This window comes from Anabas testudineus, chromosome 5 (assembly GCF_900324465.2).
Source record: "Anabas testudineus chromosome 5, fAnaTes1.2, whole genome shotgun sequence".
NCBI lineage: Eukaryota > Metazoa > Chordata > Actinopteri > Anabantiformes > Anabantidae > Anabas > Anabas testudineus.
This window is the reverse complement of record NC_046614.1, coordinates 20,969,368-20,995,752: the sequence shown is the minus strand read 5'-3', so window position 1 is coordinate 20,995,752 and position 26,385 is coordinate 20,969,368. Positions and strand designations below refer to the sequence as shown.

At 40.6% G+C, this 26,385-nt stretch overlaps 1 protein-coding gene across 2 annotated transcripts in view; it reads right to left on the bottom strand.

Annotated features, from left to right (window-relative positions):
* arhgef10la (Rho guanine nucleotide exchange factor (GEF) 10-like a) overlaps positions 1–26,385 on the bottom strand; it is a 96,220-nt gene that overhangs the window by 52,459 nt on the left and 17,376 nt on the right. The window contains exons 6-18 of one of the 2 annotated variants that reach the window (XM_026348866.1): positions 26,172–26,299; positions 24,874–24,969; positions 24,037–24,145; positions 22,860–22,960; positions 22,332–22,409; positions 20,925–21,104; positions 19,502–19,618; positions 16,587–16,679; positions 15,585–15,755; positions 13,623–13,768; positions 12,624–12,796; positions 9,593–9,708; positions 8,352–8,479 (exon numbers count right to left, since the gene is read on the bottom strand). In XM_026348866.1, coding sequence (XP_026204651.1) covers positions 8,352–8,479; positions 9,593–9,708; positions 12,624–12,796; positions 13,623–13,768; positions 15,585–15,755; positions 16,587–16,679; positions 19,502–19,618; positions 20,925–21,104; positions 22,332–22,409; positions 22,860–22,960; positions 24,037–24,145; positions 24,874–24,969; positions 26,172–26,299 — 1,636 coding nt within the window. The remainder of the gene's footprint in view (positions 1–8,351; positions 8,480–9,592; positions 9,709–12,623; positions 12,797–13,622; positions 13,769–15,584; positions 15,756–16,586; positions 16,680–19,501; positions 19,619–20,924; positions 21,105–22,331; positions 22,410–22,859; positions 22,961–24,036; positions 24,146–24,873; positions 24,970–26,171; positions 26,300–26,385) is intronic. The other variant, XM_026348865.1, reaches the window with a different exon arrangement.

The window sequence follows — 26,385 nt, the reverse complement described above, 5'->3', positions numbered from 1 at the left end:
CATGCCAACTTGAAATAGGGCTTGGCTAGCATCAAGCTGGTAGTAGAGTGGTGTGACGTAGCATGCTGTGAGCTACTACTTGTGGTAGCAGTTTCTCAGTTTTTTGAAAATAAAAAAAATGATGCTTCTGAAAGAGCATGTTGTAAAAAATAATTGGTATACTTCAATGAATATAAATATAATATATAAATAATAATATATATAAATATGACAAAACAGCTCTGAAAACATCTCTCTAAATACCTTCTGAAAATGGAAATGGCAAAACTATGGGTGTATCTTATGTTAGTGGTTTAAGCAAATGTGAACAAATGGCTTTTTATAGACACAGCATGGTTCAGTATCTTCAGCCTTAATTTACTCAAAATGTTCTCAGCTTCTTAGACCACCACTTTAGATATTTGACTTCCTCTCTCATCATCAAGTAAAACAAAAGATAATTTTAATGGATGAGCAGTCCTGAAGAAAGACTGGCAGCATTGGACCCAAGTTAGCAATGACTCAGCTGATGTCTACCCATTGACAGGGGCACTCTGTTGTCGGGATTGATCAGACTTTATTGGAACTACAAGTAAGCTGTCTGGACAAGGATGAGATGTCTTTTTAAAGCACTAAGCAGACTTCCAAAATAATGGCCCCGTCTCATTCACCTGTACTATTCCACAGTTATTCTGAGGCAATGAAAGAAAGAAAAGGAAAGTGCATAAGAGTGTGTGAAAAGAAGTGGGTAGTGGGGGGTCTCAGGCACGCATAGGGAAGACAATTTCACATTCAGATGTCATTAGAAGGTAATTGAGTGGAGAACTGTGCGTAGCCTGAAATTCTGCTTCTGTCATATCTGCCACTGCCCGCTGCAAATTCATTTTCATTTCATAGAGGAAGGAAGAAAATGGTAGAGAGAGAGACACACACACACACACACACACACACACAATATGGTGGGAGAGAGATTGCAGACAGGAAAAGAATAAAGAAAGATTTCAAACTTCCTTGACATGTTGAGAAAGTGGGGCTTTCACAAAGAGGTGTAATTCAAACCATTTGCTGCTTAAATATAGCAGATGCAATTTGCTGAAGACAGAAGGGGAGACAGGGTGTGACAAGAATACAACTACTCACTTGGTTGGATTCCTTAGGCAACACTTCATGCCCACATGGCCTCAAACATGCTAAACCGAGCGCCGTCTCCGATTCCTCCCTCCTGCCCGCTGATTGACAGCCGCAGTGCAGGTGTGGTGCACCGCTAGAATGGAAAACTAGGCACAGGCATGCTGGCAGAATGGAGAGATGAGGAGAGCTGAGAGGTAAGAGGAGTCAAAGGAGAGGAGAGAGGGTAGAGCGGGGTGAGGTAGGGAGCGAAGCAAGGAGCCAGCATAGCTGATTTATGGGAGCAGGTCAGTGTCGAAGCACACGTGTGACACTAATGCACAAGGACATTACAAATGTAAGAGTAAGAGCTGAGTGGCAGCCTGTCATGCACCAATCCTTCAGTTCACCTCCATCCTCCAGACAAACAGAGTGAAAGTCCGCTCTGCAAAGACTGAGATGAGATAAGGGGACACTTCCATGTGCCTACAGGACTGTTGAGCTAGTCCTCAATGAAACTGAACATCAGTTAGAGAAAAGTATTAGAAGAGACTGACTTTAGGCAGATTCAAACGTGATTTATGAGGTGACACTTTTGAAAATAAAAAGGTAGAGTGGATGCTGGAGATAAAATTATTACCAGTTTCATGGTAAAATTCACAATGGTTGGTGTGACCATTTAAAGCATTAATTTTGCATGGCGGTCAATTACTGCTTTAGCAAGTTCACCATCAAACAAGGTTGTATATTGCTGCAGCAGTGAGTCTCTCCAAAGCCCACAGGCGGCAAGAATCATACAGATGTAATATCCACAAGCTTACAGGCCAACAAGCTACCAGGCTAATAAGCACCGACTACACTGACAACATATTTTGGTGTACAGGCTGTAGCTCAGGTTTTTGAACCTATAGTGTGTGTGTGTGTGTGTGTGTGTGTGTGAGAGAGAGACTGTTGCTAAATACACACACAGCTTATTTGTTATAACTGCTACTATCAGTACAACATACATAAAAGCTTTTTTATTTAATTATTTCATAAATGATCAGATTCTTTAGGTCACAGCTTAATTATAAAGGAAGATATTAATGTTTATACGTTAATGTACACATATTACACATATCCTATTGGTGTATCCGCCACGCTTGTTGCTTGAAACGTGTAAAAAAAACCTCTACAAACTGATGCATTTTACAGGTTGGCACCACTACATAGTGAACAAAGCAGACATTTCTGTCAAAAACTTCACCTACTGCTGAGGTGCATGGATGAGAGGAAACAAACTAAAAGGATCAAATCTCCAGCAACATTCGCAGATTGTAGAACAACTTCATATAAGACCTCAAAATAAAGTTGTTGTGCAATACACCAGTATATACTGTGAAGAGGAAACAGAACCAACGTTCCTGTCACCCCTCTACATTTACCATTATGTCAGTTGTTGAGCTTATTGCAAACATCTTCCTGAAACTTGTGTATATATAAATGCAAATGTAATAATAATAATAATAATAATAATAATCAAAAATCACACACTTTGAATATTTCAGCGCCTTTTAACAATATATGTATATTAAACAATATACTCATAACCATGACAATCTCTGTTGCTAATATTATGATATAAGATGTTTTTTCATCTCTAGTGGACACAGCATTATCTGAAGGCAGCACAAAACAATCCTGAAAATAAAGATCTGGAGTGCCTGGTAAGATTCAAGCTAAGTTAAACACACACACACACACACACACACACACACAGCTAATATTTCTACAGTCAAGTACATTAGCTTTGACATGTGGGTTAACAATTGTTAGAACTTCTGTTACTCAATCTGAACCTTCAATAGCTACATGTCTTCGATTCATCACGATTGTTAAGCAAATTCTAGCAATAGATAGTTGTTATACAGCCACTCCCACAACCTAACCTAATACCATGACAACTAGTGTCAAGGTATTAGTGCTGCCATTGAGTGAATTGCTAATAACACTTCAACACACTATCTCTGCTTATGATGCAAGACAATGAGGATGTCTTCAACCTGGCCTGACCTTTCATTCTACTGATCATAAATAAATACTCAGTTGTCTGCACCTTCTGTAACAGACATTTCTCATCTAAAACGCAGAATTATACCAGACCTTGTATAATCTATGTTGTTATTATTAAGTTTAAATTCAGTGGCAACTCAAGTGTTTCTACAGAAAAACAGAAACAGAAACAGAAACAGAAACACTTTTTCAATAGCACTTTGCTTTGATGTTGTTTCTTCTTGACTTAGATTTTGTTTGCTTGCCTTGTTCCTCACTTGTAAGTCGCTTTGGATAAAAGCGTCTGCTAAATGACTAAATGTAAATGTAAAATGTACAGAAGATGTCTACCATAGTGCAGTGACTTGGTGCTACTGTAGGATTTCTTCAAACACTCACATTATCAAAAGTCTATATTAAAATGAATTTAGGGCAAACAGCATGTGAAGATTAGCTCATCAGTAAATGAGCTAAGAAGCACATTTCATCCATTTGTTTGTACTACTCAAGCAGAAAAACAAACATTTCCACTGAAGTTGACCAAAGGAAATGTGTCGTACTCGCATTCAGCTTCAGCCTCACTGCACCCAATAATGGACTAAAAGTTACAGACTGTAGTTATTCTTGGTTACTACCAGGTGTGAAAGTGCAAAAAAGAAGCAAAAATAACAACCGACTAACTATATAAATAAGATTGAGAAGGGTGCAGCAAACGTGAGTAGTGATGGGTCACAGGTGGGGTGCTATTCACTTGCCTCTTGCTGAGATTTAGATGAGAGGACATAGAAAAGTCCATTTCTGTAAGAGGAGTCAGGCAGCGAGGAAGTGCTCTTTTAATGATAATGATATACTTTACTGATCCCCTTGGGGAAACTGTTGTTGGACAGCTGCAGTGGATGACGATGCCACTATGGGGTTTCACCGTTTTATACAAGGACACATTGACATGTGGTCAGGAGGAACCAGTAGACGAACCACTGACCCTGGTGTCATAGACAATTGGTCTACCAACTGAGCTACATGCTCAGAATATGGTGTCCAACAAAATGTTTTTATTGATTTCTAAATCTCTGTTTTCATCATTTCCTGTGTCAATCCTGCAAATTTTTCTGATTAAATGCCTTTAATCCTATTTGCATATGGATGAAAGCAAAAATCTGAGGTGGATATTTAAAAATTTGTCCTGAAAATGGAAATTTAAGAAAAGACACAGACACTGAGACAGTTGTAAGGACTCTCTGCCAGAATGAACTACAAATGAAGCCTGAATCAGTCAAATGACTGTAATCACAAATCCTGCCAATCACCTTGTAGTTGCCTGCAACAACGACAAATCAAAAAGCCCATGAAGAAAATAAGCTTACAACACTGTCCAGTCATGTGTGCCTTGCTAGAGAAAGGAGATGAAGCAGCACATTTGGTTAAACTCGGAAATGTAAACTCTGTATGTCTCGCTTGCCAATATACCCCATGTATCCATGAGCCTGTGATTGCTCCAGTAGATGCAGTAAAAGAGGATGTTAATGAACTGCTGTCACACGTAGGCTGATGCCTTTGAGGCAGCAGTCAGGATTCTCTCCACGTACTCAGTCTGTTTGCAGTGTAGAGGCTCTGATGTGGTGCCTGACTGCAGAGAGTCGCTTGCGGCCAGACAGGAGGGGACCAACTCAGTACAGGGGGTCCCTGCTGCGGTCCCACTCTCTCACCAACAGAGCAAAGGCTGCGGTGCGTGTGTGTGTGTGTTTCTGTGGAATTGTCTGTGTGCCTCTTTGTCATGCTTGCTCTTACATGCGGGAAGCTGTGAGTACATCTAACGTTCGCACACAGAGACTGGAAGCACTGTTGTGCCCTGTAGATTTTTACTCAGATTAGCAACAAGACGGATAGCAAGAGGAAACCAATCTACTTTATGTTTGTATATGTTTGTGTTCGCGATAGAGACGGAGCTGGTCTTACCAATGCTCCCCCCTGCAATCTGCCATTGCTGCACCCTGGGTAGTGTCAGAATGATTTGGGCACCCGCTGTGCCACCTGTCACCTCCAGCCCCGAGGCTCACTGCTGGTCCAGCCACCCGACACCGAGGCCCAGCCTCAATTAGATTGCTATCACACAACCAGGATTGGATCTTTTTCCCTACAGGAGATTTCTCGCTTTCAGCTGACATTGTTATCTTTTACCTCTCCACAAAACTCAGTGACCATCACCAAGGCGGATTTTAGCGGAGTTCTTCCTCTACATTTTTTAAGTTTTAAAAATGAAGCTACAGCTTGGACATATGCAGGGGTGGGAAATCCACTTGTCAAAGCAGTTGCTAATGACATTATCACAGGAACTCTGCAAATAGGGTACCCCTTGAAGGGGAATTTGGGGACTCTCTTGTAAGCATGACATCTGGCTCCACCAAACATCTGAGTAAGCAGATTGGCCCTGCAGGCCTGGTGTGACAGCCGACGAGGAAGCTGGGAGATGTGGGAGAACTGATCTGCACAGCTCCGCTACTCAAGCTGTCACTTTAGCTTGGCTTGGCACAGTCAGATTCTCTTTGGCTCTGAAGCATTAGGCCCACTTTTCTGACTGCCGTTGCCCTCCCGGCACAGGGCCAAGTCTTTCATGGGGGAGGTCGATCATCGCTCTCACTCTCTTTCTTCCTCTCCGTCTCCTGCTTGGTCTTTCTCAGCAGGGCTCTGACTTCCCTATCATAATCTTTCTCTTTTTGCCCTCCCCTGCCTTTTTTTTTATCCTATCCCCACCAGAAACCACAAAATGGGATCCATTATAATCTGCCGTTATTTGCTATTCCCAGTTCCTGTTCAGTACTCTAGGCAACTCATATATTCTGTCCTTGCAATCTTTGTTCTTCTTTAAATAGCCCTTCAATCATTCAAAACTCACCCGACCCACCAGGATCCCCTTCGGCTTAATAAGAAAACAACTTTAACAAGTATGACAAAGTAACCGACCAAGGATATATAGGTTGTGTGTTTATCATAGTTTACTCTATTAACTTATAAAATTTAATATAAAGTTTATTCCCTTTGCATTGGGGTACACTAAAGCCAGGGGATTAATTATATCAGTGTTGAAGAATATTTTCCAAATGAAGAATATTTGGCTTTTGAGCACAGACACTATACAGAAATATGAAATATGAAAACATCAGTTGAACAATTCATACAGTTAGGAACTAAGGTCCAATGTTAGGTAGAAGCTGAAGCAAAAAGTGTCTCATTTAAATCCAGTAAGAGGAACATTTTGTGGAGGCTATTCATTATTCCATCCGAGTGCTGAAGGAAATGAATCATCTGAGTCAGGTAATTACCCACTCACGACAGAATCAACTGTTCCTACCTCTAATTTGCTAAAGATCAGGGTGTCCTGTTGGCCTAGTGATCTAAGCACATATAAAGTCCCTTTTTGCTTTTGTATTTAGACCTCCTCACTTTTAGAATGCTATATTGTTTTGGATATTTAATTTTAGATGAAAGATGAATTAATTGGCTTTTGCCCACCAATCTACATTCAATAACCCATCATGACAGAGTGAAAACAGGCTTTTTAGAATTTTTCTTTCAAATGCATTCAAATCCTTTGGTTGCACAGTGGTGTAGTGGTTACCACTGTCTCCTCACAGCAAGAAGGACCTCGGTTCTGGGTTGTCTGTGTGTTTTCCCCTAGGTATTCCAGCTGCAGTTAAGTTAATTGGTGACTCTAAATTGCCCATAGGTGTGAATGATCTGTCTCTATATGTCAGCCCTGTGATAGACTGGAGACTTGTCGAGGGTTCACACTGCCTCTCATCCAGTGACAGCTCCGATTTCCTCCAGCAACCCCCAAGACCCTTAACTGGAAAAGTGGTTAAAATAATGGATGGAGTTTAAGTGCTTGGAGTTTTGCCCAAAAAAAGTTAAATTTTTGTCTAATCAGATGAAGGAATCCTCGTCGTTGTGCTCTCAGAGTCCTTACAAGTCATGACTGATGGAGTACTGCTGAGGTTTTTGGCCATCTGGCAGGTTCTCATATCTCTGCAGAAGAATTCTGCAGCTCTGTTCAAGTGACTGCTGGGTTTGTGATCACCTCCTCAAACAAGCTTCTACTTGTCTGTTTTCTCTGCTGGTCAGACAGCTGGTGGTATTCCATTCACAATTACTGAAGGCACTGTGCTTCTAGAAACACTTCAAAACTTTAAAAATTATTTAATAGCCGTCTTCTGATCTATACATTTCACCATAATTTAATCCTATAAGTCTGTAGACAGTTCTTTGGACTTTGTATTTGTCCCAATGCGTGTGTATTATAAAGGTGGTCATAAACGGAAAATACTATCAAGTTTTTCCTCTTTGTTCTGTTGCCACAAGAGTACTGACAAGCTTTAATAACATTAAATCTGTTCTATGTTAACAATCAAAGGCATGCATTTCCACATTTTAGTAGCAACATTCACCCTGTCTCAATATATTGCTTGTATATTTAATTTGAGAAGGATGATGAATTAATTGGATATTTGCCCATCAATCTACATTCAATAACACATCATGGCAGAGTGAAAACAGGCTCATCTCTTTAAAAACATTTACAAACTTGAGCTCCAGTCTGTGTCTAATTTATTGTTTGTGAATGTGACAGATTATCTGGGCTGTATGTAGAAAATATCCACGAAGCAGCTTTATTTTTTGCTGATTGTTTAGAGCTAACTAATGTGAATTAAACCATTTCAATTAATGTCAGACCAAATGAAACATGCAGTTGTTGGATTTCAACAGAACACCAATTTCTGTATAAAAAGACTGTGTATGAGGTAAGAGGTATGACTTTCTGAACATCGTGTGCCTCGGTAGCTTCACAGATTCTGGACAGGGTCAGACCACTTCTCTTGTAAAACCACATGTTGATCTTAAATAAGATTCAGAATCTGAACATTAAAGTGCATAATAATTCAATAAATGAAGAGCAACGTCTAGATGAAAAGCCACCACCATAGGTAGTTGTACCACATGTGAATAGCAAACACAAGTTTGCATGTACATGTGGTTCTGTGTTTTTCAGGGTTTTGCATCATTAAAACTGCTTCTGTTGTATTATAAAACAAACTTCCATCTTTGAAACTCTTTTAATCAGTTACAAGCATAAAACCTTTTTTTCCCCCTCTTTCTGTATTGGTCGTCCAGATTCTCATATTTTAACATACACAGTACATTTCACTTACAGCCACATCTGTATGTAAGAATGTACTCACTTGTCTGGCCTGCCAGGTACCTGCAGGCGTAAGCGACATTTGTTAGCACTTTGGATCTGTTCTTCTTTGATGCGAATAAGCCTCTGTAGAGCCAGACACCAGTCCTGGGCCACTGTGGTGTTCAGGTTCTTTGGTGGAAAAATACACACAGTCAAAACTTGTATCTAGCTGCAGCATACATTAGGTTATCTATCAGAGATATGTGAACATTACATGCATACTGAGCACAGGGACATGCGATAGAAGTACATATATGATAATATATAAGAAAATTTGATATTACATATTTTGTTCTTACACCCAAACTGAGGAACAACCACACATCCCCTCACATAAAACTGGAGTACATTATTTGATGCTACATGGTTGTGACATTTTTATCCCTTCAAATGTAGCATTGAATTCACTTCAACACCATTTCACAGTAAAACCTAGTCCCTCAAGTCAAACAGAATTAAATCAATTTTGTGAAGTCAATGAGCTCTGCAGAAGTATTTTGTCTATTTGTTCGGTGGACAATATTACAACAGGGTGGAAAGTGAAAATCAGCAATTTATATAGTGCCAGGCCAATATCACTTTCCCTGAGGACATTGTGCTCATTAAGTGCACAGAGGCAAAGGTGCCACCATTAGCCAGAGAGGCTCCTTTGTGATTGCTGGAGTATACCTCCCTGGCTGCGTTATGTAGTGTATGGTACTGTTAATGTGTTAGTGGCAGACTACAGGGAAGTGTCCTGATTTGAACACTACAGGAGGGATGCTGCTGGTTTCTTTTGCAACATAGCAAATCTGTCACTTCTTCTAGTGTATCATAGGGAACATCTCTGTGGCACTGTTGTTGAGGAAATAGATATGATATGTCATGCTTTTACAGACAGATGATTTAAAAATCATAAAAGGCTGCCCTTTAATCACATTTTAAACATCTAGAATCCCTTTGCAAGAGGAAAAGCTAAAAGACATTTCCCTCAGTACCATTCAAACTTGATCTTTTAGTTTGCATGCAGCAATTTACATTAACTGTGTATACTTCAGTGTTGTCTCTGCCACCTCTGTGATAATTACTAACACTAAAAGTAAATTGTAGAAGAAAGAATAGCAGGCTTGAAGGTTAGATTGTGGGCACATTTTTAAGTGGCCAATTTGGCTAAGGCTTTTAAAGAAAAGATAATTTTGTTACTGTTATATATTTTGTATGTAACACATTTTTAAAAGAGTAATGTGCCTGTGTAAAATGAACCTGGTATGTGCCCTGCAGCGTGCCCACAAGGAGAGTGACCTCTTCCACGACAGACAGATCATGCTGTAGTTCCTGGAGCTCTTGGTAGAGGCGTGGAGGGCCCAGAATCACTTTACCTAAATAAATAAATAGGCGTGATACAAAGAGTTTCATGATATTACACTATATTTTAAAAAGAAAAAGTACATTTCTATAACATCAAAACACTTTCACTGCATTAATCAGTTATCAGGGCAATACTAACTCATGATTGCTTCATTAATATTTTTTAATTAATTAATAGTTATTTTAATAACTAATAAATTAAAAGATTTATAAAAAATGAAAAATAATTTTAACTATCACAGTTTCACAAAGCTCAAGGCCATGTCTTTGATAAAAGAGTCCAAAACCAAAGGGTAAAGCATTCAGTAAAAGAGTGGTAAGAATTATCTTTCAGAATGTAGAACCAGTCAATTTTCTTTGAGAAATTACTTGATAAAAACATTAACAATTGATTAATCATGTAAAGGATACAATCTCAATACTTCATAAACAAAAAATATGTTAAACGGACCAGGTGCTGTGGAAATGCAGTACAATAATATACAAGGTCAAAGTGTTTGATACACTAAGAGCAAACAATGACATTGCCTCTAAGAACTTATAGAACTGCAGACAAAAAAGTTGCTTTGGCAAAACTCCGGTGGCACTAATAAAAGGGGTTCAATGTGTAGATGGGTCGATCTTCATTATTTGTTGAACTACGAAGAGTGAATTTATGAGTAAAAAAAAAATCAAATGGAGAAACTGTTATTTGGAGGTATGATGCCCTTTCGCTGGCCAAAAGGAATGCAGGTGTCTCATTAGACGCAAAATTCAGCATCGATTCGAAGCCCTCTACCTTCAAAGTCTATCTCTCCTACTGCCGCAAATCGATAACTGTGTCTCCTTCTGTCTGCCATCTTACATCCTAGCTCCCCTTGGCCCACATCTACCCAGCAGCAGGCTCCATAAGAACTACCTAATTAAATTCTGCAGGTAGATTTTGCTCCAGCGCTGTCCTGCACTGTCACTGCTGCCACATAATAAAGTAGCAGAAAAGTCACGCCAGTAGGCGGGCTTAGAGAGGCAGGTGTCTCTGAGGGGACCTGCCGTCTTTTGTCTATCCACGTGCATAAATGGAGTGACGGTAAAGCTGTAATATGAACGAGTGAGAAGAAGACAGAGAAAGGCTGGGATTGTCCATTTAAAGAGCTTCACTGTAGCTTCTGGGGTTTAATGGGATCTTTGACACAGGCAGCCAGTGACATCTGTCATGTGTACAAGGAAATCAATAGGTGAGACATCTGAATATAAAGGGGTGTGCTGCAAGCTACAAAAACAATGTCTTCCTATCCTCTCTAAAGGGATTGCCTGGATCCCTGTACAGGTTTGCTGAGTCCTCTGGGGCCTGCTGTTGGCTACGGCCTGAGAGGTGAATGTGCTGAGTTGTAATCCAGCGTAATCCCGTTGGTGAGGCAGGATATGGTTTTCACACTAGGACATGGCTATCCACACCGCCAGCTAGACACGTAGCTCAGTGATGTGGAAGACCAGAGCGCAGAGGGGTCCATCCCTGCTTGCTCTGGAATAAGTCACCAATCTACAACTCAGCTGCTGTGCTGATAACGCTAGCCAGTGGATTTAAAGACAATGCAGCTTCCACACCTGCATCAAAGCCCTTGTCTGATCCACAGCCAAAGTCCACTGGTACACTTAGGACAAGAAAACCCACTCCTGATAATGGGTCAAAAAAGAAGGTAAAATGAAGGTAAGAGTGTAACAATACAAAATGGCCACAGCCTGCTTTCACAAAAAGTGTACATACATTGGTGGGCTTTCTGTTTGTTGCAGAAACAGAAAGGGACACAGACAAAAAGAGACGAGTAAGAAAGACGGGGAAGCATTCCCCTAAAGGCCAGCTTTCTTCAACACAGAAGAGAGCCAACAGCAGAAAAAGAAAAATTGCTCCATTCTGTGTTATGCTACGGGAACACAGGGTTTGGATTGAATGACATCACAGGGGATGGAACTATAAATAGATGGGGCAGTCTATATAAATGAAATTTTGGGGAATAGTCCTACAGATGTTCAGGGAGGTTTCTGGATAGACATGATTAAGGTGACTGCACAGCAAAAAATAAATAAATAAAGGGAGAGAGAGAATGACAGAATCAGAATCCAGCACCCTCTGTTGGGCATAACTTTTGCAGAGTTGGATGCAGATAAAGAGAGCGAACTGCAGTGAGAGCTAACCTTAAATGATCCTGAAACCTCGCAGCAAAGTTGTGAGCATACGAGTGCACACTACCTGATAAACAGGGAAAACGTAATCCAGTGAGAATCTAAACCAGCTCTCAAAACAGCAGCTGCTTGCTGAGTATGACACAGATAGCTCTGAAGAAGGCACCATTAATATTTAAGTCATGGAGCTGCAACTTTACAAAGCCCGTACCATTACATCCTGATAAGGCTTTGTATCTTCCTTTTCCCATGGCACATTTATCAGGGATCTCGTCAAGCTCTGTATACACAAGAGTTTTGTGAAGGGTTGTAGGAGAACTAGTGTTTCAACCACAGATTCCTATCTACTGCTACTGGCTCTCTAATTGGGCCTGGAAAGGGAGGGAATAATCTCTGCAGATTGATGACTCCACTCTAGATGTGTTTGTGGTCTATCAGAGAGTGAAATGAGACTGTGGGGATGATGCGGCAGGGGGCTCTCTACCCCCACATATCTCTCCAAGATAAAACACCCCAGGCAGATGGGAACAAGTGACTGTCATCACTATCCTCCTCACAAACAAATCCTCAATCAGAGTGACAAGCAGCACAAATGCATCTCCAGCCCTCTGCGGGACACTTGAGAACAGAAATAGATTAGGCTTGCTGAGTCAGAGAAAGAGGATGGGACTAGTCAAGTCAGTCCAAGCGATGAAATTAACTAGAAGATAGTGCATGTGGGACCAGGATGAGAGAAAACTAAATCCCATCAGTTCTTTGTTTTTACCTGAAGTGCAGGCACCACTTGGCCTCTTGGCTCCGCTCTGTTGAAAGAAGGTGTCTTTGCTTTGTGCACCCTCTTGCCCCACCTCTACTACATGCACCTGCTGTAAAGGGGCACTCCACTTCATAGTGTACTTGGGACCGACAGGGACCAGGCTGCTGATATCTGGAGGACCCCTGGTGGAGGTGAAAAGAAAAAAAATGCGTGAGTTTATGAGTTTAAAGGAAAACAACCTAAGAGAAATTTTGTCACTATTCGTATGTTGCTATCGGGACTACACCCACAACTCCAACGGAGGATACGCCCTATGAAATATCACGAGGATGAGTCTGTATGATCACCCATGTTCCCCACTAAAATTGTACCCCTGGCTGTGACGAGGAGTTCATTGCTATTCATGTATTCCTGTAATCACACAGACAATCAACATTGTGATCGGTTTGTCAAGATCCTGGAGGCAGACAAAGTCAACTTCGGGACACTCAAGTTGAATGAGACGTAAAGTGATAATCACTTTGAAAACTGAACAAGAGGGCTTTAAGCAACATTTTTGACAGGAGCTTTGCAAAATAAACAAAATTCTCTTCCTGTTTACTTCTCTAAAGAGAGAGAGAGAGAGAGAAAGAAAGATGTGATCAATGGTGCTGTCATGGAAGATAAATTGGAAAGAAACCAAAAAATGTTTTATGTCAGTAATCTAGGACTCCTGTAGCTGTAGTTGAGCATTCTACCATTTGTTTAAAGCTGATAAAGCTCCTGCAACGACAGATAGTGCCCAGCCCCCTAGCAGCTATTTCTCTTTACAAAGCAGTTTGCTAAAATACCCTTGCAAAACCTAGGGCATCACATTGGAGTTCTGTGTCACCTAAACGTACAGTTTAGCAGACTCCTTTTAAAACACGCATGCAACTTCATACTAAAACTGCACCGTATAAACGCATTAGCAAAGTGTTCTCGAATGCAAGGGCATTTAATTCGACTTGCTCAACAAGAGGGACTTACTTGACATTTATGTTGCCACAGATGAGTACATCATCAAAGAGGAAGACCTTTCTCTCCTTCGACTTCAGGACTTGTCCTCGCTCGCCATACACAGTCTCAATAAGCGTTTCACAAAGGATCAGTGACCCCTGCTCCGAGTTCAGTTGCTGAAAGGGACATTGCAATCAGATCAAAGGCAAGGGAGGCAGCATTACAAAGGGCCAATCCTCTAGAGTTCAGTGCCTGGAGGACACATAAGTCAAGCTTGGAGGAAGAGATGTCTCATCAGGGATTAGTAACACATTCATGCTGCTGAAGGTCATTTAATGTGTTTATACATATACAGACAGAAAACACACGCGCGCACACACAAGCTTGTTCATTCAGCAAACTCAGTGAAAGAGAGAATGCATGTGTTCTTTCACTATCTTTACCTTGCACATGTTTACAGTGATGAGAGAGAAACCCACCGACATCCTGCAATTCAATAGCTGCCCGGGAGCTGCCAGAAAATTTTATCCTTTAAAAATAAATATTTCCAACACATGCTTCTGATCGTTCTTTGTGTTTAAGCGTGTACCGTGCTATCTACTGTATCACTACAAGTCCAAACTGGTTTAGTGTTTAAGCAATGACACACAAAATCCGTTCCTTTCCTTTCCACCACAACAGTGCGGCTACACAGTGGATACAAATGCTCTAACATCTTGCTGTATACACACCCTCACACACACACATGGGCCCACATACACAGAAAGAGAGACTGTTAAAGAACTGTGCCGAGCCTCATCACAGTTTAAGTGAAGCCACTATACTGCAAGATGCAGTATAGTGGCTATATAAGAAGGAGTTCCCATCCTGATACTCTGATGTTTGTGTTTGTTCAGAGACACAAATATTAGCGAATAACGAGTCTCTCTGCTGCGTCCATTCTACAACCTGCAGTGCAGTAATGCATTCAGAAGAGCATGTCCTATCTGCAGGCAATCTTTAGCTTCTCATGGCTACGGCGCAGATAGCACACAAAATTAGTCATTAGTCTGACTGGCATTGCCGTTTAATGGCTGCAAATCCATACAGCTCCCTCAAGAGGTGGTCTGTACAAGAATACACACTTAAAGACTTCAAGCATCAATAGGCACAGAGGGCACTGCACCATGCAGATGTGAAACCCATTCTCACTCACATTGTTATCTGTCCTATTCTGAAGACTTAGATACTTTGAGATAAAGAATGAATATTTCATTGGATAGTTATGGGGGCAATAGAGGAGACTGTTTCCTATTGGAATTCTGCAATGTCACGGCAGAAAATGGAATTCTGTGTGGAGTGGAGATTGGCCGAATCAGCTCATCTCGTAGTCGTGGAAAGTAAGAGCTGAGAGAGAAATAAAAAAAGGGGAGAGTGAGAAGGAAAGGAAGAGAGAGGAGGATCCAGTCACACTAGAGAAAGAGAATAACGAGAGTAGAGTGTATAAGTGGAATGAGCCGGTAAGCAAGACAGTAAGCAAGAGAGTGCAAGAGGGGAATAGAGGTGAGGTAAAGTAAGGGGGGGGAAGAGAGAGACCACAGCAGGGTGAAAGAGATAGCTCTCTTACAGTTTCCAATTAAATGACTCATTTACCCCCTAATTCTTCTTATTCAGAGCAGCATTTGTTCAGATTTGCAGCGGCCGGACTGTAATTTCAGCGTGGTAATGGAGAGGCAACGCCTTCGCCATTGCATTTAGTACTGTTTGGGGATGATAATAGGCATCATTTCTGGGAGATAATTTCTCTGAATAAAAATGCCTCCCTAGATTAATGTGTGGCAAAGTGACATAAGCAATCGCTATATACTAGTTTAATTTATTCAGGTGTTTGGCTTACACTGATAACAACACAGCAGAGTTAAAGGGCTCAGAGGATGGCTCAGTTTATTTGACTGGGACATACGTGCAAGTGTGCATACATCTGCAAAAGGGACTGCATGTGTATCCAGTCACCTTACTGAGCAGGCGATCACTGACACTGCGGGCTAGTTGTTGAGTTTCTGCAATCTGGTCAGCTACCCGTTTCTGTTCATTAAGCTTCTCAGCCAGCATCTCCAGCTCTGTCAGAGCAAGCTGCAGGGGCAGACGATCCACGTGGCCCTTCGGTGTGTTCTTAAGCATGTCCTAGAAAAGGTCACAAGGAAAGTTTTAAGTAAAGACACTGTAAACTGCAAAACAAATGCAAACCATTCTGTGTGTAATTTAATGCCCTTTTCTGAATCCTACAATATAAAGAATTTTCTTTTGGGGAGTGCCTAGTGCCTTTGTTGCCTAGAGAGTTTATATGCGGGTCAAAAACACTGGGTTCACTAGTCCAAAACTCCAAATGAACAATATCTATCCCCCCACAGGCTGTAGAGATTACATCTCTTCCGTATGTTTGTTTTACATCTACGATCCACTGAACACTTGGTGTTGTATTTATACACATTACAGATGTACTTCAGTGCTTTGAACTGTAGTTGACTGTAATGTATGATTTAATACACACTTCCTTTTAGAGTACTGAGTTTAGACAAAAAAAAAAAAAAAAAGTCTGATTCACATTCATAACTTATCTTTGGAATTCATGGATAATCAATGCCTACTGAGGGATGAAATGAGCTGCTGCAGATCCAGCAAGTCAAGCTCAAATCCAAATCTTTGCTCAGAATAGAAAGTGGAAGAGTTGTAATGTAAACTCACCAGTATGAAAAAGTGATGCGACTAGCAACTTTTCAAGCTCTGTCTAACCCCTAAGAATTTAAAGAACAACTTCCTGTGGTTCGGATGAGTTAAAATCCCTAAACCATTCTGTGGCCTTGCAGGTTTGCATCTTTAGTGGTGTGTGCGCTGCTAAATCTTTAATGTAAGTTGCACTGAATGGAAGTATTTTACTGTAGCTACTAAGACTAAGGGGTTCACCTAATTAAAACAAATTTAAATAACTAGTTCCATTTAAACAACAGTTTATACCTGCAGAAGTAATATGAACTGAGGGAATCGTTGAATGGGTTTAACCATCAGGCCATACAGAGTGATCCGGTCAACACTGGACGCCTGCTTCTTCTAGAAATAAGAAGACAAAGAAATAAAAACAGAACATGCAATTGAAAAATATCCGTACACAGTAAGGCTATTAAGGTTGCTATTCCTACTTTGAGAGGAGCTTGTCAGAATCCTCTATGGAACACATGTAGGCGTACAAGTGGGTGAATAAGGTATGAAAATCAGAGTCTGTTAGTCATATGAAAGTAAGAAAGAGGAGATTTTTTTTTTTTTTTGAGTCATATCTAATGTATTAGTGTGGGCGTAGGTCAAGAGAAAATATTGTTCCAGCACAGTGTCAAGTCTGTGCCACAGTGACACCATGAGTATAAAAAGCCACACCATGGGGCACATTTAATAGATGGTATGATAGTAAAAGTTGGATAAGATACCAGTGATACATAAAAAAAGAACAGTATATATCTGAAACTGTAATTTAAGACACCTGAAAGACAAATGTAGCCCTCAGGACAAGTAATATAATCTGTTTTATTTTTACTGTAGACCTAAGGACATTTGTTTTCCTCAGCCTACATTCAAAATAACTTAAGGTTTTAATCAACATATTTATGAAACTTTCGTTTCGTTGAGTAACAGGATACCTATAATACAGGGTCCCACCTGTGTGTGTGCCATTGTATTCCTTAATAGCTTGGTCCTACATTTCCAACAAAGCCATCTTCTATTGATAAACAAAGGCTTTACCCTATATCTCTTTCATCTGATCCAACGTTTAGCAACTGGACAGAGACATAACTTCAAGTGGATGCCATGAAAAGTTTGAGGAGAACAGAGTACATTTGTTTTCACCACTCTTGACCAGGTCAAGGTGTCATTGAAGGCTCCTTCCTGCTTCTGTACTAAAATTGCTTGAGTGGTGTAAAGTAGAGGGACAGCTGACAGAGGGATATGGAAACCCTGTCTCTCTCTGTTTTGGAGGTCAGTCAAGTCCAGTCAAACCTGTGTAACACAGATGGCATCTGAAACCATAACACTGCCTGAGATTATATTAATGTAGCAATAGCTCACCTGGCTGATCACTCAGAACATTTAAATTATTTCAGCTCATAGAGAGGTCTTGCCTATAATAATCACCAGGGCAGAGAATGAGGAGAAAGTTTCAGAGAGACAGACACAGACTGCTTCTGTTACTATCAAACGGATACTGACACACAAAGCAATCGCCTGTCGGCTTCCTAACTCACTCACTGACTATCTGAACTCAAATTGTCTTGGGACATATTTAACGTTATTAATGTTACTGATATTAATTAGCCAACGCTTGCTAAATTAACTGGTGTGACTAGGTTGGAGAAGCGGATCAGTTCACTGTAAGGTAAATGGACGTCATCTGCTAACTTGTTATGTAACATTAGCAACCAAGCAAACACTGGTACAGTGACTGTTTCTGTGACCAAGTTTAGCTACCTCACGGAGTTGGATCACCGCTAATTTAAACTCTTCCACAGCTGACGATTCAGGCCTGACTCCACTATGTGCTTCTTGATTTATCCAACCACAGGACTCTACATAGTGTGGCAGCAGTGATGTTTTTACAATGTGTTTCGAATAAATCTAACAGAAACAACAACTGTGTGAACTCAGCACTTTAACATTGACGTTTTTTTCAAACTTTATTCACATCATCCCCAATCGGTCTCACAATTTAATTTTATCCTCACCTAATCTATTTTTAAATTGTTTCCACGTAATCAGACACCCTCAAGTTCCAACTATGAAGCACCAATAAGAAACACCAAACTGAGTCATGTTTCTACCATCCATTAGAGCTGAGACCAACAGCAGTATCATTTTTGGCTGATCTCTATAAATTTTAAAGTGGTGGCTGTAGAACTTTTGCTTCCCCACCAACTAGAATGGTCAGCAGGGAGAGTCAGGAGCTTTGACCTCATGTATTTGGAAACTACAACTGTCAATATTTCTCCATGAAATAAGCAAGGAAAAGCCGGTTACCTGAAGTAACAGAAAACACCAAAAAGCTTGTGTTTACTTGGGAGGTAGATAATCTGAAGAAGGGTTTAATGCTCTGCACTACTAATCATCACTCATCTAAATCTCTATGTTCTGAAGTAATCAACCTGAAGTGGTGTGCTCAACAAAATGTGTTGGAGCAAGACCAGAAAGAACAAAATAGATAGTTGGTTCTCCTTGACCACTGATATGTTGTCTCCATGTTATGATTTTGAATGAAATTGGATACTAGTTCAATTGAAATAGATTAGACCTGATTGGCTGAACAAGTAGCTGCAAATTAAAGTGAGCTGCACTGCAATGGATAAATAGAATACAATCCAAACACTACACTACAATGTATGTACATTATATAAGACTTCTACACATTACTGACCTCAATGTGTTACAGAGGTTTACGGTTTCAATGTTTTCACAGTGTACAATAATGAAGATATTTTGCCTGGAGAACTGTAGAGATTATCTAGAGGATGAGAATCAATTTGTCCACTTCTAAAAGTTTTATATAATACGAACAGCTGATTAATACTGAACTCACAACAGATCTCAGATGCTTCTTTGTAAATGTTGCCTTCATATCTCATCAGAATGTCTGCCAAATATACTGAAAAATCATTTATTAGTCCATGTCCCCATAAATGTGCCTGTCACTCATGCTCATGTAGTTAGTGCCTCCACAACATTGTAGGAAAAACATGGTGAACTCTGTCATTGATTCAGTGTTTTTTCACCCAGTCGTTTATGCTATGAGCACTGCAGCAGGCAGTGGTAGAGACTGAGAATTGTATATTTGATTGTATTATACAATTGCGTTAATTTAATACATTTAATACATCAGCTAATTAGCTCACCTTTAAGAATTCCAGAAAAGCTGGTTTGGACATGCATGCCTTTTTAATCAGCGCCATGGCATTGGTGAAGTTGTTCACATAATCACTGTATACATCCAGCACCATGGATTTGGAAAACTGAAAACAGAAAAAAGAATAATTATCTGAATTTGTAACAACAACCCCTAGAATAAAAGGGTCTGCTGCTGTGTCATGTTTGATTATTTTATCTTAACACCAGCACCCACATACACAGTAATTTCCTCTGACATCCTAAATGTCTGGCTAACCATCCTGTTTGCAAGGCGACTTGTAGGTAATTTCAATGTAAAGTCAGGCTACAAAAATGGCCATTTAAGTATAGTACTTTTTAAAATTTCTTTGTTTACCATTCTGGTTACCGCAACACCCTTCACGAGCCATTTAAGCAGTTGGGCAAAGGGGAATGAGGTGGCAAAGTGTGGGAGGGGTGTGTCTGTCGAGGAGTAGATATTTATTCTTTCTCGGGGCGGCTGTTGTTCAGGAGGTAGAGCAGTCGCCTACCAATCGTGGGATTGTTGGTTTGATTCCCTCCTGTCACATGTCAAAGTGTCCTTGGGCAAGATACTGAACCCCAAGTTCACCCGGTGAGTTAAGTCAGCTGCATGGCAGCTCTGCCATCTGTGTGTGTGCGAATTAAGTGAATGAGATTCAGAGTAAAAGTGCTTTGAGTAGCAGCTAGGTAGAAAAGCGCTTTACAAGTGCAGACCATTTATCTTCAGTTAAACCCACACCAGGAAGCTGATGGTGGCAGTTTCCAGAGGGGTGTGGAACTAGTCGACTGCATGAAGGAATTAACCCACTTTGCTCAAACCCTCCTTCAACATTCTGCCTCTCAGTTATTACTAATTTTAAAAGTCAAGCAGATACACTTGTACAGAGTTGGCTCAATGAGTACACAGCCCCCAGAATTACCTTTTCCCAGAGGTCTTAGTATATCAGTAGAACAACACTTTAATGGCCTGCAGAGGAGGAGATGGTCAAATTGGTCCCACTAATAGGCATATAATGAACAGACCTTATGAATGAGCACAGTGCTAAGAGTCACAGCAGAAAACTCACATTGTGTTGGCAAATTTTCAGAAAATATTTTAGACAGCACTGGATGCAAGTGGAGAAATTCATAAAAATCACAACTGATTTCCTGTTTGAGATAAACTATCCATGTTTGCTCAATCTAAAACCTGTAGCTCATTAAAACAGGTTGCAGGCATTGAGTTATAAAGTTACACACACAAACACAAGTATGAAGGCTTCTTCCCAGAATGCAAGCATTTGATTGCATTTTAAGATGCACATGCAAACACACAAATGCATATATATCATAAGCCCCCAGTGTGAATTTCTATTTCACACATATGATTCATGCAAAAAATAAATAAATAATAATTGCACACACACTAACCGAGGCAACAAATAAGTCTCCAATTTTCTCACTGCTGTCCCACTCAGCCACGCGTGATGCCAGGGCAATCTGGAACATGGAGTGGCACTGTGTGATCTCCCTGATTCGATAAAATATAGGACGGATCTTGCGTGGACTCAGGATGCGTGGATCGGCCTCCATCAAGGGTCTGTGGTATTCCTGGCAATATTGTGGGAGAACATTTAGTTGTTACTGTTGGTGGTATGAACATATACAGTGGACACATGTTCCTACAAATACAGCATACACATACATGTGTGTGTTTGTGTGTGGGGGGGGGATCACTTGCTTAAACATGTTTTTTTTGCACCAGAAATACACAACTGAGAGGTAACTGACAAATGTGCTATGAATCGAGGAAAACGAGATAATGTAGTCACGGTGCCTGGAAGCATATCAATCCAAAGGATTCACCTATAAACCACAAGCCACAAGCAAACATGTCCACAACTCAAGGTGACTTGTAATCATAAAAGCCAGAATAATAATGGAAAATAGCAGCTCCCAGCAGAGTTACAGATACAAAAGCACCATGGTGAAAGGGGCATTGATTGATTCTTCAGTCAGTACTCATGGGGATATTAGCATAGCTTGGAGAAGTGAGTTGACAGGCTCTTTGTGGATAGCAAACCAGTAAACATGACTTGTTTGAATCTAAAAATGCTCAGATACAGATATTATGTACAAGCCAAACATGAAAGACAAAAAAGTAATTATCACTAAAAATACTAAAAATATTATATCTTAACAATAAAGGTGGTTCAATTTTCAATAACGTCTTATCTCCAGAAATCCATAATGGAAAATTGATTTACAGAGGGAAGATGGGCAGACAACACGACACAAACCAGTGCAATCTGTTTTATAGTAAAATGAGTGTTTCATCCTTTTATGTTAATCTGTTTGAAGACACTGAATTTACTCAATTGGCTAGACTCCTTTAATAACAACAGATTTTAAAACTACTAAAACCTGAACAGTATCTCATACAATCATGTCACTTAAAAACAATGGTAGCGCACTGTAGCTTGACAGCAAAAGATTTTACAGTGCATAAGACAGTCATTGACTGCTGTTGATTCCAATTCAGTAGGTGCTCCTTATTTTCTGTGATGTGGAGATAACAAGTCTCCTTTTTCAAACCAAAAAGAGAGATTAAAGAGGAGAGGCTGCAACCCATCCTGCGCATACCTGACAGTCTCTCTTTCTTAGCATCAGCATGACGCCACAGAAATGAGGACAGCTGTTTTATCAGGATTATTTACGCTGTGACACCTTTGTAATTTGATGGATATCACCACTTCTCATTTCAGTGTAATTCATAATGGCTAAATGGTGAAGATATTACATGTGGCAGAGGAGGACAACGGGGATTAAACAACTCACCTGCAAGATTCTCCTGAGAGACTCCAGGTAGCTACGCTCACTCTGAATAATGGAGCCAAGGATATGGCGTCTGACAACCTGTGTAGAAAACAGACCAGTCAGGAACTCTAGCACTAAGAGGACATGATGGTGCTGCAGTGTTAGGTATGCCTTCAGCTAAGCATGGTGCAGGTTGATGGATTGCACTATAATCATGTGTTTGTCACAGAACGAAAAAGACTCTAAGAGGAATAGGTCTTTTTGAACAAGGCCTCCACTGGAGTATTAAATAACTGGAATTCCTATGACATGAAAGCAGCTGTTCAAGCTCTTATAAAGTATGCTTCTTTTCCAAACAGCATTTAGATATTTAAAACATAGCAACTTAATACTTTTAACATGACAGCCTAGAGCTTTTTCCCTGGGCTACTGGGTATAAAATGTTCACACAAAAGCTAGATGTTCAGTAAAGCACATGTTTTCACATGAGCAGGCTATAGTTAACAGAAAAAAAGAAAAAGAAATATTTGCAAAAAGCGTAAGTTGCACCTGATGGCTGGTCAGCCCCTCTGGCATGGGGCTCAGCTGTGGGGGAGGATGCTTCACTTCTGACACAGATACATCCAGGTATCCTGCATCATCCTCCTCTTCTGCAGACATTCAGGAAAGGAGGAGAGAGATGCAGAGAGATTAAAAAGAAAAAGAGTGTGTGTGTGTGTGTGTGTGTGTGTGTGTGTGTGTGTGTGTGTGTGTGTGTGGAGAGAGAGAGACAGAAAATGAGACAGAGAGGGAACAACAGAAAGGCAGCCTTCAGATCTCACTGCAGCTGGAGACACACTGCGACACACTAAGTTTATTACCTCTAAAATATGAAGAGACTTCTGTACTCTTTGAAAGAGAGCCAGAGAGAGCAATGAAGAAAGGAGCGGGAGAAAGGCAGAGGGGGAAAAGATAAACTTTCAAAACAATACTGTATCTCTGTAGGAGTAAAAGAGGCACACAAAATCTGTCTGCAAAAACACGATCCAACACATTATCGTCTCTGCATTGGCACAAAGACACTAGACAGTCTAGGGACAAAAAAATCCCACTTTACCTATAACCATACAGACCAATTAAAGTCTCTGGAATGATAACACAGGATTAGTGGAAAATAAATGAAATGCCATGTAGATTCCCTGCGATCAACACCCAAATTTAGCAGCACTGCTCTCTTTACCTATTTGTGATGGCTCAGAGGTTTGTTTGAGGTATGGATCTGGTGTCTATGCTTCGTGGAGCTGCACAGTACTCTATTAATGGATGGTAGTCTCTCGTCATTGTTAGGCAGGGGTCTCTAAAACACAACCTATATTGTACAGCCCGAGTTGCTTCATTCTCTTTACTACACATCAAAACCTTAACAACTCAACCACATTGTCTCCCTCAAAATTGAGAAAGCTTGTCTGTTTTATTTATTATAGTTACAATCTGTGAGATAGGGCTTTTTCACAAAGCTTTCCATTCCTCCCAGAAAGGGTTTGTATAAAGAAGTGTTCTACTCTATCTGCCTCAGACTCTACTTTGGCTTACTCACAAGTAGCTGTCTATAATTCTAAGAGTCAGCTGCACAGAGTTATAAAATCCAAACTTCATAACCAATTGCCAATACTAAAAATAGTATAACTTTCATCCAAAATAGTGAGCTGACCAACAATTACAAAGTCTTCAAACTTCCCTGCATTACCCAATTGATCTTTTCTCTGCAGGAAGGAAACTTTTCGCATGACAGCAATTTTAGTCTTTTCAAGCCCATCCTTCGTTCCACTTCTCGCCGCCTTCATGAGCTGCTGAACCTGGTTTAAAGGAGCAGACAGAAACAAACAAAGGAGCGTTAGAACCCGAGGAAAGTGCCGAGCTGTGGAGACTTGATAACCTACTGTGCTCCTCTGGAGACAGATGGAGAGAAGTGGTGCTCAGTGGACTCATCATGAATCTCACCATCTGCGACTCCCTGTAGGTCGCTCTAGAGCCTCTAATCAGAGAGTCTATGAGCATATCATGGAGAGATTATGGTAACAGACTGAGCTCCACATGAGAGTAACAGAGCTGCTCAGTGTGGGAGACTTCAGCTGACCACAAACTCCACCCTGAGCATAACAGAGGACTTACAACCACACTCCACAAACCCAGAATACACCCAGGGTGGTAGTATTTTTAAATTATGCTACTTCAGGAAACTAGGTCATTAATTGGGGGCAATGGTCCACTGGTGTTTATGGAAGTAAATATGCAGAATATGATTTAATAATTCATGTGTCCCGTTAATGTGCCTAGATATTAAACCTGGCAGGGAAAGAGAGAGCGAGAGACCAACAGAGAGTCTTAAAGGAAAGTCACAGTACAAAGAAAAGCTGCAAACACTGATGCAGAGAGTCAGTAAAGCCTTTAAATGAGTGGAGCATACAACACAGCATATTTCAGCTCTGGGTGATCATCAATCCTATTGGCAAACATCTAGCAGAGTGATTTGAGCTCTGCAAACAACATACATAGCTGTGTTAACTTGCTGCTGGAGAGATACCTTAATGTCATAGTTGTGCTTGCCAGACAGCCTCATGGCCAGTTCACGTTTGGTCCTGGCACATCGCTCCCTCAGCCGGCACACTTCAGGAGAAAGCTACAGATGTTGGATGGGCACAGATGGGGTATGTGGGCAGGTCACATTTAGCGACAAGAGGTGAAGGGAAGAGGTAAAAGCAGGGGAGATGAAATAGAAATGGGAAATGGAGGCAAAGTGATAAAGGCAAAACAAGCCACGCATTATCAGGAATTAATCACAAGCACAGAGTGAAAGCTTGGAGCACTGCTTTGGTCAGAAGGGTTATGCTGTTATGAGACAAACTGACAGTGATTTATAGAAGGATGGGGAAGGTGTATAGGCAGTTTAGGGACTAATATTGAGGAAGAAAACTCTTTCACAGCTCTCATAGGCTGCTCAAATTAAGCAGTGAATGGAACAAGAGGAGAACTTCAGGTACACTTGGTGAAAAATTAATTGGGCGAGACTAATTAAAAACAATGTGTTTTTGATGAAGGCTGCGCTCGTTGAAAAGTGTTGCCAGGCACCAATAGTCAAGGTTTCTTCATTAATGTTCAACCAGAGCTGCTGGATCCTTCCTTTTGTGCAGTGGCCTGGGACGAGAATGCCAAGAGAACTGTGGGGGGATTTTACGTCACAGTCTCATGTAATTACCTGAAAACTCAGTGTCTCTCCCACTCCTAGCTGTTTTCCCCTTTGGCCTCCCTCCTTTCTCAAAGCATTAACTCTGGATTTTCTAGGATTACAGCAGAATTATATCCACATCCCTCAGTATGTAAAATATGTAAGAGTAGGTGCAATTCGATAAATTACTAATGATTCAACTCAGTAAAATACTTCTTTATCATTAGGACTCAAATGTCTATATGCCTGCAACAGTGCATCCTTATAACAAGCTAGTGAAGCATAAAGAAAAAACACCACAATGTGAATGTGCACACAGTGCCATCATGTGGAAGACCAAAATCTGTAGTCGTCCTGCAGAACAATGATGAACAGCATCCTTGGCAGAGAAGAGGCAAGAAGATCTGAGGCTTTTCAAACAGAACTGCCTCTTGTTTACTTTCATTCTACAACAAAAGTATAAAGCCTAGCCCGCCTGTTATACATTTTTCATGTTCTTTATAGTTTCCTTCCAGTTCTATACATTAATAAAGACAGCTCTGCTGGAGAAAAGGAAATGAAATATTCTCCTTGATTATTTGGCAAGTGCTAGAACCTGAGCTAGCCAAAACAGTCTACTTGCATATCATACCTGCATGCACACACAAACACTGTACCTTGCTCCTTGTTGGTACTTTGGCCTCATTATCAGACTGCTCATCATAGCTCTCAAACTCACTGGAGCTCCAGCCATGGTCTGCGTCCAGAGGAGCACTGTCTCTCTGAACATCTTCATAAATCATATCTGACAAAATACACAATATATCAGAAATTCCACAGTAAGATTCATGAGTGAACAAATATTCTGAACATAATTCTGTTGCAGTTGCT